At 48.1% G+C, this 12,423-nt stretch overlaps 1 protein-coding gene across 3 annotated transcripts in view; it reads left to right on the top strand.

The window, feature by feature from the left end:
* The window catches only part of Rgs10 (regulator of G protein signaling 10), a 34,178-nt gene that overhangs the window by 6,555 nt on the left and 15,200 nt on the right, over positions 1–12,423 (top strand). For all 3 annotated transcript variants that reach the window (XR_007343193.1, XR_007343191.1, XM_015498320.2), the window contains 2 exons: positions 3,689–3,807; positions 4,889–4,975. Coding sequence is in view for 1 of the 3 variants with exons in the window: in XM_015498320.2 (XP_015353806.1) it covers positions 3,689–3,807; positions 4,889–4,975 (206 nt within the window). In the remaining 2 variants the exon portion in view is untranslated. The remainder of the gene's footprint in view (positions 1–3,688; positions 3,808–4,888; positions 4,976–12,423) is intronic.

Below are 12,423 nucleotides of genomic sequence, written 5' to 3'. Positions count from 1 at the left end.
ATTGAAAAAAAAAAAAGTGTGGGGCGGGGGGGCATGGGTTGTAGGCTCAGTGGTAGAGCGTTTGCTTAGCGTGTGTGAGGCACTGGGTTTGATACTCAGCACCAAATAAAAAAATGAATAAATAAAATAAGGGTATTGTGACCATCAACAACTAAAAAAAAAAAAAAATTAAAAAACCCCCCCAAAACCTTGAAAGCCAATCTGGAAGTCTAGGAAAAATTCACACCAATATTTCTGGGCAAAGTGAAAACATGATAGATAGTTAGGGAGTAGGAGACACCTATTGGGCAGCTCTGGGGCAGAAAGTGGGCAGAAGGCAAGAAGGACTTTCTCTTTATCCAGGATGCCAAAGCCAGGAAACCAGTAACATGGCTACTGAGAGAAGCTTCCCATTGGTGTGCTTTCTACTCCATTCCTAAAAATTCCATGCTTTTCTGTAATGGTATCAACTGTGGATGTTATTTCCTTATTCTTGATGCAGGAATAGGAGTTCAAGAGAGAATCAAATAGAGGGCCCATCTGTTGTCTATGTTCTAAGGGACCCTGCAGCCCCATGGAGGTGATCCTGCTAGGGACAGTTTCCCTTAGGTGGAGCTCCCAGTGCTGATTCTGTCCTTCAGTTCCTTAGCCAGGTCCCCTGGGACAGGTCATTTTCCCCTCTGGACTTTTGATTCCCAGTCTATAAAGGGTGAGACCAAATTAGTGGGTTTTGAGTTTATAAGATTTTTTGTTCAAATGAAAGCTGATGTAGAATCCTAATATGCAAAAATGATTAGCATATTAGGTTTGATCACCTCTGAATGAAAGTGGTGTCAGCCACTGTGGCACTGGGGCTAGCTGTCTTAGCTCTCTTGGCTCCCTGTTGGCAAATGGGAATCCATGTGTATGTTGATATTCAAGATAGTGTTGCAGTGAAAACCCCTGTGGTTTGGATTCTTATAGAAAAGAATGTCAAGGTTTTGGAATCCTTTCAGACCAAAGTTGAAAACTCCCAGCCCCAGTAGTAGTTCTGCAATGGCAGGGGCAGCCTGAGGTTGTTCCTGGAACGGCATCCTGTGTGTCTGGGTTTATTTACTTAAGAAAGGATCTGCTGGGGAAGTGGAGTGAACCGTCAGACTGTGTTCTCTGGGCAAAGAGCAGAAGAGTGAGTTAGTCGGATGCTTGGCAGAATGAACTGATGCAGAAATTTCTCTTAATGATGATCTTTGAATTTGAACTTTGGGAAGACAAGCTCTGTTCAGGAGCTTGCCATCCCAGCAGGGACAAAGAGAGCAAGGAGCTCATTTCATATCCTCATACTGGATGGGGCACTTTAGAAAACCATCAGGTCTGTTTGGTGATGTGGCCCAGTGACTTCTCTTCTCATTAGAAGAATGGATTTGTCCCAAATAATGGATTCCTCTCTTAGGTACTCCATCACCACTGCATATTGAAACACAGTCCCGGCTGGATTTGTAGTTCTGTTTTATTTTATTTAGCTTAAGGGGCTAGGAGGTGGAGTCTTAGTGGATTAAGCAGTTAATGTGTATGTTTTCCACTCTAACAGAACATCAGGTATCCTTGAAGCTACTTCTATTAAGCCCAGTGTGTTTTGATATGAATTTTATACAAAATTTTTTTTTTTTTTTGTATTGGGGATTGAACCCAGAAGCGCTTAACCATTGAGCCACATCCTTAGCCTTTTTTACTTTTTATTTTGAGACAGGGTCTCACTAAGTTGCTTAGGGCCTTGCTAAATTGCCAAGGCTGGTTTCGAACTTGAGATCCTCTTGCTTCAGCCTCCCGAGTCCTTGGGATAACAGGCATGTACCACCGCGCCCTGATTCGAGAAGATTTTTAGTAGAATGGTCTCGTAGCTATTTGTAGCAATTCATATTTATAAGACTTCATTAATCCTTTAAAGTGGTTTTCTTTATTTGTTCCTTTTTTGGATGAGTACTTATTGTTTAAAATTTTGCTTCATTGATTTCTTAATTAAAAGTTTATTTTCTACTAGATTTAAACTTTGCTTATAAAAACATGCTTCTAGTTTAAAAAAAAAAGTCATTAGGGAAAAAGTATTACCGGTCATTATCTCAGGGAAGGGGAGAAAGGAACTAACACTTGTTCAGAGCTTGTTGTGGCCCAAGTATGTTCCCAGGTCCCTGATGCACTTCCCCAATTGACACATAATTGTACAGGGTGCCATGTAGCATTTCAGTACAGTGTGTAATGATGAGATCAGGTCGTTGGTATATCTGCCACCTCAAACATTTATCATTTCTTTGGGGAGCATTCAAGATCCTCTCCACTAGCCATTGTGAAACATGCTGTTAGCGCTTCCTTTTTGAATCCTTAGGGTAACCCTAGAGGTCAGGGGTATACTCTATCAGAATTTTGCCCAAGGTCTTATAGTTTGGATTGCCAAGCTGGGTTTTGAACCTGAGACCAACCAGAGTGACTTCCCAGTGGCTTTTCCTTGAGTCTGGATTCTGTAGAAGGAGACGTGTCTGTGCTGTCGCTTCCTCCTGCACTCGAGTGGCCTCAGTGCCTTAGTGGAGATCCCTTGTCCTCTTTCCTTTGGTCAAGGGGATATAAAAGCTGGGATCGTAGCTCAGTGTTAGAACACTTGCTTAGCATTTGCCGGGCCCTGAGTTCCAGCCCCAACCCTAAAAAAAGACAAGATTTCAATGTCTTAGGTCGGTCGGTGAGAGATGTTGGGATGCAGAGTCGTCACCCATTCATGCTATTCACTGAAAACTCAGGCCTCAGGGAATCGATAGTTAATATAGTGTTTTAAAAGATCAAAATTACATAAAAATATTCATGATGAACCAAATATCAAAAGTTTAAACAAAGACCAGTATGTAACAGTGGGATGCTGAGCCGTCCTGGAGGTTGAGTCTAAATGGAAAATCAGAAGAATGATCCTGTCTTGGTTTAAACTTTGGTATTCTGTTCATCATATGTTTTTTTGATTAATTTTAAGGAAATCGCATGAAGCTGGGTTCGGTAGCACATACCTGATAACCCCAGCAACTAGAGAGGCCAAGGCAGGAGGATCACAAGTTCGAGGACAGACTTGCCAACTTAGTGAGACCCTTTCTCAAAATAAAACCTTAAAAGGGCTGGGGATGTGGCTTAGTCTTAAAGTGCCCCTGGGTTTAATCCTCAGTTTCTTTACCTTGATTTCTGAGTACTTTGGCAACCCCTTTGATTTTGCATCCTTACACTGGTCCTGGTCCTTTCTGCTCCATGGTTTTCTATGCCAGGCAACAAGGTAGGAGCTGGCAAATAGATAAGATGATGATGGACAGGAATTTTCAGATTAGTGGGAGTCAGTCCTGCGAATAGTCACCACTCCACACAGTCACGATGCTGCCTGCTGCAGGTCGGGGAGGAGTGCTGGGGAGTCCGGGTTCTGGTAGGGGAGGCAGCTGGAGTGAGACTTTAGGAATGCCTGTGAGCTGGCCGGTGGATGTGTCAGAAAGTGGCAAGCCTCTCATCTGCTGTGCCTCGATTTTCCTATGTACACAATACTGGAAGTACTAGCGCCTGTCTCACTGGAGCAAGTCATTACGTCAGGTGCCTAACAGAGCCTGGCATGCAGCTTAACATCTGTGGGCTGGGGCGGTGAGGGTGACCACCGTGTGCAGATGAACAGCAGTGTCCTTGGGCCCCTGACCGTGGTCTGAACTTTGCTTTGCAGACATCCATGACAGTGATGGCAGTTCCAGCAGCAGCCACCAGAGCCTCAAGACCACGGCCAAGTGGGCGACCTCCCTGGAGAGTCTGCTGGAAGACCCTGAAGGCGTGAAGAGATTCCGGGTTCGCCTTTCTCATTGTTAATTGGGATCGATGTGATGCATGAGGTTTAGAGGGGTTTGGGGGGAAACAGGCCGATCCTGAACACTGTCCCAACTGGAGAGTCAGAACTTCTCATCTGTCGTGGTCATGTTGACAGCGCTCTCACAGATAGCCAGGACGTGACACCGAGGGGCAGGTGGTCTGTCCCTGGTTTTCGTCGGGTGGGAGGCGATGGAGAGAAGGTACAGAACCCAGTGGAGTCTGTATGGAGAATTTCCATCCCTGGGCTGCCTGGGAGGTGTGGCCTAGGTCTCTCTGAAATGTCGATAGAGACAGTAGTGTCTTTGGAGAAGAGAACCTCCAAGAGGAGGCAGATGGATGGGTATTGTCGGTGCCACCTAGAACCGACTTTTTCAGCCAGCAGACCTCTAAGTGCCCGTTGGAGGACCACATGGGAATTTTGAGAATGAACCTCAGCAACATCTGTCTTTGAGGTGTGGGGCCAGGATGCTGTGGGTCCCTGTCAGGGAGAGAGTGGCAGGTTGTGCCAGGGCTTCTGGGCCCCAGATACCAAGCCACTGAGCATCATCTAGATGTGAGGGAAGCCTCCACATGGCCGAAATGCTGTCCATGCACCAACTTCCCAACCGCTGCCGAAAGAAAACACACTTCCAACTTAAAATAGCCATCATTGTAGTGTTTTTTAGACATGCTTAATATGTTTTCTTTTCTTTTGTTTAAAAAAAAAATGGGCCTGGTTTTGTAGGAATGTACTTTGTTTAAACAGTGGCTGGAAGGAACTAATACATTTCCCACTTTAATTTACTTTTTGGTAATTTATTGTCAGCTAAGAAATGCAAGTAGAGTCCTGCTTCATTTTTATTCTTCTCTACAGTGTCAAAGCCATTAAGGTCAAATGCATATGAAATTCTAGCTTTAACATTAAACATGCTCTTTATTTTCAGGGTGGAGTTCTCAAAGGATAATTGAACCAGCCTCATCTGTTGAATTTTTGCCAAATCATTTCTTGAAGGAAAATGCATCTTTTTTTTTTCTTTTTAAGTAGAATACTGTATGATATTTTTTTCCTTTTGATTCATAGGAATTTTTGAAAAAGGAATTCAGTGAAGAAAATGTTTTGTTCTGGCTAGCATGTGAAGATTTTAAGAAATTGCAAGATAAAAAGCAGGTATTTCTTTCTACCTTGTGATCATTTTCTTGATCATGTTTTTCCTTTTTCTTATCCAGTTACAGCTGCTTGCCTCATAGATTTTGAATTTGCCTAAAGAAGCCTGATTTATATTAGACTTGGGGGAAAATTTAAGCTTCTGATTAGGTATCTTATGTTGATCAAATATTAATAATTTGAAAAAGAGGGTCAATCCACGTTTCAATGGAGCTGTCCAAATGGGCCAATATTTAGAGTAAAAATAATGATTTATGTCCTTTAGCGTTTGCCATTGTGTGTGATCTTTCTCTTCATGAATAAGTCATGAGGATGCTTCCCCAGAGTTTGCCACGTTGGCATTTTTGGACATAGTAAAATGATCAGCAGATGAGTAGTGATAAAAGCACAGTGTTCATCAGATGGATTGTCAATTATTTAGTATATCTTTATAAGTGCTTTGTAGTTGGTAGACACCCCACACGAGAGTGTCTGATGGTTCTCCTAGTAGATGTGTGTTTTTTATTGGAGGTAGCCTTTAACTTCCCATGTTGGCTGCATTTTCTGCCATTGAAGGCTGGGTGTAAAGGAGGTGAGTGAGGTTAAGAAGGAGGCTTTAGATTGGTGGGTATGAGACCTGGTTTACAGGGCTACCAGCTCCGTGAGGCTGCTGGCTTGCAGATGTGGGGCCCGGGCTGCCTGTGTGGGGCTTGTGGCTGGCAGGGTTTCCTCTGTTCTGTCCCCACGAGCTCACTGATGGGATGCTCAGGTGTTGGCTTGCTTACTCTTTGTCCCAGGGTCCTGTGGGGCCTTTTGTCCCAAGCTCCTTCTCCCTCTTGTCCACCCCTGCAGCTGGTTTTCCAGAGAAGCTGGACATTCGGGGTCTTATGTGAAACCATATTTGAACTCATTTTTAAAAAATTTAAAACCTTGCCTGCCGAACAAAACATCTCCACAGGCAGATGTGGCTTGTGGGCTGCCAGGGATGGAGTCTCCATCTCCAAAAGCCTGAATTCAGGGGGCCAGCTGCCATTGTCCACGGTCCACTGCTTGGAAAATGCCCAACGCTGGTTTGTTCTGAGGCTCTTCCAGGCTCAGATACGTTTTCCCCAAGAGGGAACATCGTGGCCTTCCCTCCCCACCTCCTTCTCTGGAGCGACGAGGACAGATTCTAAGACAAATTGCCCACTGGGCAGGGCTCTTGTTTCTCCTGGCATCTTCTTCCTCTGGACGACTCTGACTAGAGCATCGTAGGTGGTGAAGGCCACAGGGGGACGTGAGAGATGAGGGGACAGGTAAGATTCGGGGCTGGAGTTCTTCAGGGCAGGAGTGCTCCTGGTTCCACTTTGTCCCCCACACCCAGGACAGGGCCCAGGGCCAGCAGTACCTGCTGGCCTGTGCAATGGATGTAACCAATCTCATAGCTCGGTGTCAGGGCTGAGTAGATGCCCATTGTTCTTAGAGTGTTAGGGCCAGCTCACCTGCAGTGTAGACAAGGAAGCTGAGGTCCCCCCGTGCTATGGCAAAGCTGGACTCAAACCAGTGCTCAGGTCACCCAGGCAAATGGCCTGCACGTCTGCTCCGTGTTCGTCTGTTCAGTTGAAGTCACCGCGACTGTGGGGAGCACCCGCTCAGCATCAGGCATCCTGAGAAGCCCTGGAGATACCTCAGGGGTGAGCTGGATGAGCTGCTTTGGGGAGTAGATCTTGCAAGTGTGGTGAGAATAGAAATGGGAAGTGGGGGGGGGCCTGTGGGAGCCCAGGCAGTGGGTGGTCACTAGGGCCCCTCCGGGGGAAGTGACTCAAAGCTGAGTCCTGAATTGGGGGCTGGGGGTGGGGGATAGTGTCCCCAAGGAGCTGGGACAGCATATGGGAAGACCAACCCTGTAAGATGACAAGGAGGTGGAAGGGTTCTGTTTGCAGAGGAGGCTGGGGACAGGTGTGGCCACACCTGGGAATCTGGGTGCCACAGCAAGGAGGTCACCTCAGGCCAAGGCCCTGGAAAGCCTCTGTAGGACTTCAGTGTCCATGGGGCAGGTATGGTATTAGGTGGCACTGCCTGTCCACACCCCAGAGAGAGGCATATAGAATAGGGCAGCCCCTCCCCATGCCCCCATCCCTGATGCCCATCTTAAGACTCTGGAAGGCTTAAGCCTGGAATGTGCCTGGCGATTACTTCAGTACCATGAATGTCACCTTCACCTGCCAGCTGCCTAAGAAAGCAGCTGGTGTTGGGAAGGACAGAGGCATCAATGACCCTGGGGTGTCCGGGCTCGGTGTGGGTCATTGCCTGAAGCCTCTCGACTGCTCCCATTCACAGGTGCAGGGATGTGGTCTGAGAGGTCAAGCAGCAGCTCACCTAAGGCCACCCAGTTTGTTGCACCAGGAAGCAGACCCGGGTCCTTGACTCCAGCCTGTGAGGTCTCTCTCCTGTGTCCTGCAGCACAGGAAGTAAAACTAGGGAGTCAGCGTAAGACAGTCTCTTATTTTCAGAAGCGGAGGAGGAGGAGGACGCAGGCACTGGACTGGGCCTAACTGAATTTCGTAATCACACTTATCACATCTGGCCCAGCAGGGAGGCGTGGGAGGGTTTATCTCTGTAGTCAACTGAGGCAGTTTTGGGGTTGATGCAAATCTCGATTTTTGCCTCGGTTATTTTAAAGAGAACCTTGTTGGGTCTGTTTTTCATCCTTTGACTTGACTCATGCAGCACTCCCTGACTTCAGATAGCTTGTATAGTCGCTTGTTGGTTTCCTGGCTCTGTCTTTCCCTCTGTCGTGTGGCTTCATCTTCCCTGTGGTATCCGAGCGCCTAGAATCAGGCCTGGACCACAGTGTGCTCTCACTTCCTGCATTCAGGCGGTCAACCCCTGGGGGCTCCGCAGGCAGCAGGACTGTCCCCTGGCCCTGCAGTCTCAGCCGTGGCAATGGACTTTGAGGGCTGGACTCACATCCCATCCTGCTGGGGCTTTTATTCTCCAGAGCACTGGCTCCCCACTGCCTTCCCCCCCGTCCCTGCTTTGTCACTTGGCCGGCAGGCAAAGCAGCCCCCTCGTTTAGTAGGGTCCTGACACTCTGCATTTATTGTGGGTCATGTGGGGGACTTAGAAAATTGTGAGGGTGACATGTCCCACCCTCTCCGTGGGGCCTCCGTGGGGCCTCCGTGGTTGCTGTACCTTCCAGGTGTCACATCAGCACTTGGGTCCCAAAGCCCCTCCCTCCCATTCAATGTCTTTATGGTTGACATTTTTTTCTCTCAAGTGCCTTTCCTCCTTGAATTAGCACGGGAGCTATTGCTAGCTTTGAAAACAGACCAGCATCTGTGTCGTATGAGACCTCAGAAAAAACTCCAACAAGGTGTTTGTTCTTTGGCTGCCCCTGTCTTCATTCATTCATCCGTCAGTCAGCACCCCGCACAGCACAGCGGCCGGGTCTCTATGTGGCCGGGATTGCAACGGCTGGCAGCTGGTACAGATTTGTGAAAACCACACCGAGAGTGGGGGTGGGGCAAGGTTTCTAATGATCACAGCTCTGAGGGTGACTTGCCCTGGCCTTTCAGCCTAACAGCACTTTGCATTTTAATAGTATGGTAGAATCTACAGAGTTATGGGGGGTCCTGTGGTATTGGTTGTTTTTATCTCTTTTGTTTAATGCTGTCATTTGATCTCATTACTGAGTATGTTTTTAGGGATTTATTTATTTACTTTCTGTGGTGCTGGGATGAACCCAGGGCCTCAGGCTAAGCAAGCACTCTCTGTAAGTCCCCAGCCCTGTGGGTTTTTTCTTTTTTTTTTTCTTTTTTTAAGTGTTTTTGAAAATTTCAAAGGTGACATATGCTCCTTGGAACAAATACATTCATTCAGTTCACAAGTGGGTATAATAAGGAGTCATTCTTTCTGGCCTCAGCCTGTGCGATGTGACTTTTGTCCCCCGCTCCCACCCCACATGGGGAGTTCTACATAGAGCCACATCTCCAGTTCTTTTTATTTTTTATTTTATTATATACAACTTCTTCCTGCGGTAGCTCAGGGATTGCTTACTTAGATCTTTGTGACATTTTTATGATGAAGAATTTATTGCTTATTGTTTGCAAAGAGGTGCTTGCTTACTATTATAGTTTCCTTTTTTTGTTGTTTTTTTTTTTTTTTTTTGGTACTGGAGATTGAACCTGGGATGCTTTTCCACTGAGCCACATCGACAACCCTTTTTATTTTGAGATAGGGTCTCACTAAGTTGCTGAGGACCTCCCTTGTTTGCTTAGGCTGGTCTCAATTTTACAATCCTCCTGCCTCATCCTCCCCAGTGACTGGGATTACAGGCGCCTGGCTTACCTTTTCCTTCTTGGACCATTTTTTGCTCTTCCAATGTTCACATTCCCCACTGGCCCACAGCATTGTTCAGCTTGATGCTGTTAGATTGTCCCTGTAGTCTGGCTTTCCTGGGGACAGCTCTCTGACCGCTGCTCCACACTTCTGCCCTCTTTGTGCCACAAGGTAAAGGCTTCAGTTTCCGGGACCTGGTTCCTCCTCTGCCACATCATTCCCTTGTTTTGGTGGCACACAGACAGCAACAGCTGAGAAAGGGACCTGGGCAGCTGGAGGTGTGAGGACAGTGGAGTGACAGTGTTAGTTTTTTCCATCTCTCCCAGTTCACTGATGTGTAGGAATTCTAGGTTGCAACTCACTGAGAATCTTGCAGGCACAGTCACTTCTTGGCCTTCCGGCCAAGCTCAGGTTTGGAGTTTTGAGGACATTGTCCCACTGTCATCCTCTTCTTTTGGTAGAGTGATGGTGGTACCCGAGATTAAACCCGGGGCCTTGCTCATGCTCGGCAAGTGCTCTGCCACGGAGCACACCTCAGCCTGTTCCATTGTCTCCTGCTTCTAAGCATCAGTGTTTTATGTATAAGTTATTTTGTTTTGCTTTTTTCCCCTCTGGAATGGTATAGGATCTGCTTTATGTTACAAAATTCTAAAATTGTATGATCAGGGGCTTTGAAGAGACATGGTCCATTAATTTTGTGGGCACTTTGTAAAGCCTCCTAATATGGAAATTTATAGTTCTTGGAAATGTTCTCATGTTATTGCTATTATTTCTATTTTTTTTTCAATACCAAGGATTGAACCCAGGGGTGCATTATCACTGAGCCGCATCTGCAGCACTTTTTATATTTATTTTGAGACAGGGTCTCACTAAGTTGTTTAGGACCTCGCCACGTTGCTGAGGCTGGCTTTGAACTGACAATCCTCCTGCCTCAGCCTCCTACCTTGCTAAGATGATGGCTTCTACTTTTTTTTTTTTTTCTTTTTTTAACTTCTTCCGTTTGGGTGGCTTGTCTCTCCTCTGTCCTCTCTTTTCTTCCCTGAGACCAGGTCTCATTATGGTGTCCAGGCTGGTCTAGATCTTCTGTGCTCCAGGGATCTTCCCTCTTCAGCTGCCCAGTGGCTGGGACCCAGGGGGCACCACCTAATCTGGTTCTGGTCTCTTTTCCAGTGGTGACCCTAATCCCTGGACTGAGCCCATAATTTTATTTATTCTTTCCTCCTTCTTTATCTATTTGGCATTTGGTCCCTACTGAAGATTTCAACTTTACCTTCATTTTCTGCTTTTATGTTTTTGTTTTCTCCAGATGAGGTCCCCCCCGGTCTCTTCCTGGTGGGCCACAGGGCCATGTGTTCCTCTGTTGGGTGGGAGAGGTTGCTGGGGTCTATGTTTGATGCGTCACTGAGCCTCGTGAATCCCGTTTGGCAGCTCATCTTTGCCCTCCTTCCTGCCTCTGTCTGGAGCCCCCCTCAGTCAACTTCTTAAGGAAATTCCCATCTTCTGGAGGAAGGGAGCAGGGAGGTGGTCACTGCCTGGGGTTGGAGGCAGGGATCAAGGACCTGGGCGACTAACATCTTCCTTCTGCTGCCCTCCTTCTCCCTTCTACCTGGTGACCTGGTCCCTGCCCTTGGCCGTGCCTCTTGTCACCTCCTCCGAGCCCTGCAGGTGTCTGGGTTTGTTCTTCTTGCTGTCTGTCCCACCATCTGTTCCTCCTTCAACCTCCTCCCATTTCTTGGCCAGTTCTCGGGAATTCTCTCCTATCATTTACTCAGTACTTTCTTTGCCTCGTTCTCTTTCGGAAGTTGACGTGAACACAGTTGGTGGCTTGGTCCCCCAGTGCTCTTGTGCGTCATCTCCCATGGTGCCTCTGGCAGGGTCTCGGGATGGAGAGGGATGAGATGATGGGAAGTGCGTTCAGAGTGATGCGAGCAGAGCCAGAGAGAGCGTGGGGGCCGTGTGGGTGTCAGAGGGCGTCTGGTGTCCGTTTCCTGGAGGAGAGGCCGTAGGACCTCTGACCAGCAGGGACACCCCTGCTCTTGGTAAAAAGGTTGCTGTGTTAATGGGACATCCCTGTCCACACTGCTAGGGATCAGTTGGCATATGGGCCTGGGGGAGAATGTTGGGCCGAAACCTTGGCAGAGCATGTAGTTGGGGAACCCCAGGATTTAGGGAGGGGACAGAGGGACAAGAGCCCAAAGAAGATAGGAAGAAAGAGGTGTTGGAAACTCCTGAGGCCATTGGAGGGTGGGAGCTAGGGAAGAAGGTAGGACAGGTGTGCAGGGCGGGGGGCCAGTGTGAGGCCCAGAGAGTGTCTGGGCTCTTGGGCTGAGCTGGCTGGTGGCAGAGGAGCTGCTGGGAGGGAAGAAGGAAGACTCCAGCGCATACTTTTCTTGTGGGATGTTTCCATAGAAGTTGGGGACGTGGAGGCCATTAGTCATGGGGATGTGAAGTCAAAGCAGATTTTCATGTTCCTAGTGGGAAACAGCTGCATGTTTCCCGAGTAAGGGAGAGGAACCCACAGGCCCCAGCCACGTCCTTCCCTGTGCTGGGTGAGCAGGGCTTTGCTGTTGAGTGGAGGGTGTCTCTGGGTCTCAGAATGAGTTCACTTGATGCATTGTGGGCAAGCAGAGGCATTGCCAGGAAAGGCCCAGACTGGGGGAGCCTGAAAGGAGCTCGCCAGGGTGCAGACATTGCCATCCACAGTCCCCAACCTGGAAGGCCCAGGCAGGGTCCTTTTGTAGCACCTTCGGGGGTGTGTTGGAAGCTGGGCTCATTAGGTCTCCTCAGGGAGCGAGAGGCCCTGTCTAGGCTGTGATCTGGCGTGTCTCAGGGCCATGGAAGAGAAGCTGGCCTCTTTTTCAGATCACAGACCCCAAATCAACCCCACCAGGGATGGCTGTCCTCTTCCTATCCTAACAGCAGCCAGAATAGGGTTAACAAAGCTCTGGAAAAATGTACCAAGATAGCTCAAGTGACTGGTTCTTCTTTTTTGTTCAGTGTTCTCGGTCTGGACAGCAGGCCTTCCCGTGACCGGCTTGTGGTCGGCGGTCTCGGGGCTTCCCTTTTCGGTCATGCTTCCTATCCTGGCTCAGATAAGCTCTGCTGCTCGGCCATTCCTCAGGGCATGTGATGGGGGCAGGCCTGAGGCAGGT

This window comes from Marmota marmota, unplaced genomic scaffold (assembly GCF_001458135.2).
Source record: "Marmota marmota marmota unplaced genomic scaffold, marMar, whole genome shotgun sequence".
In the NCBI taxonomy this organism is placed as follows: Eukaryota; Metazoa; Chordata; class Mammalia; order Rodentia; family Sciuridae; genus Marmota; species Marmota marmota.
This window is presented reverse-complemented; position numbering and strand designations above follow the sequence as displayed.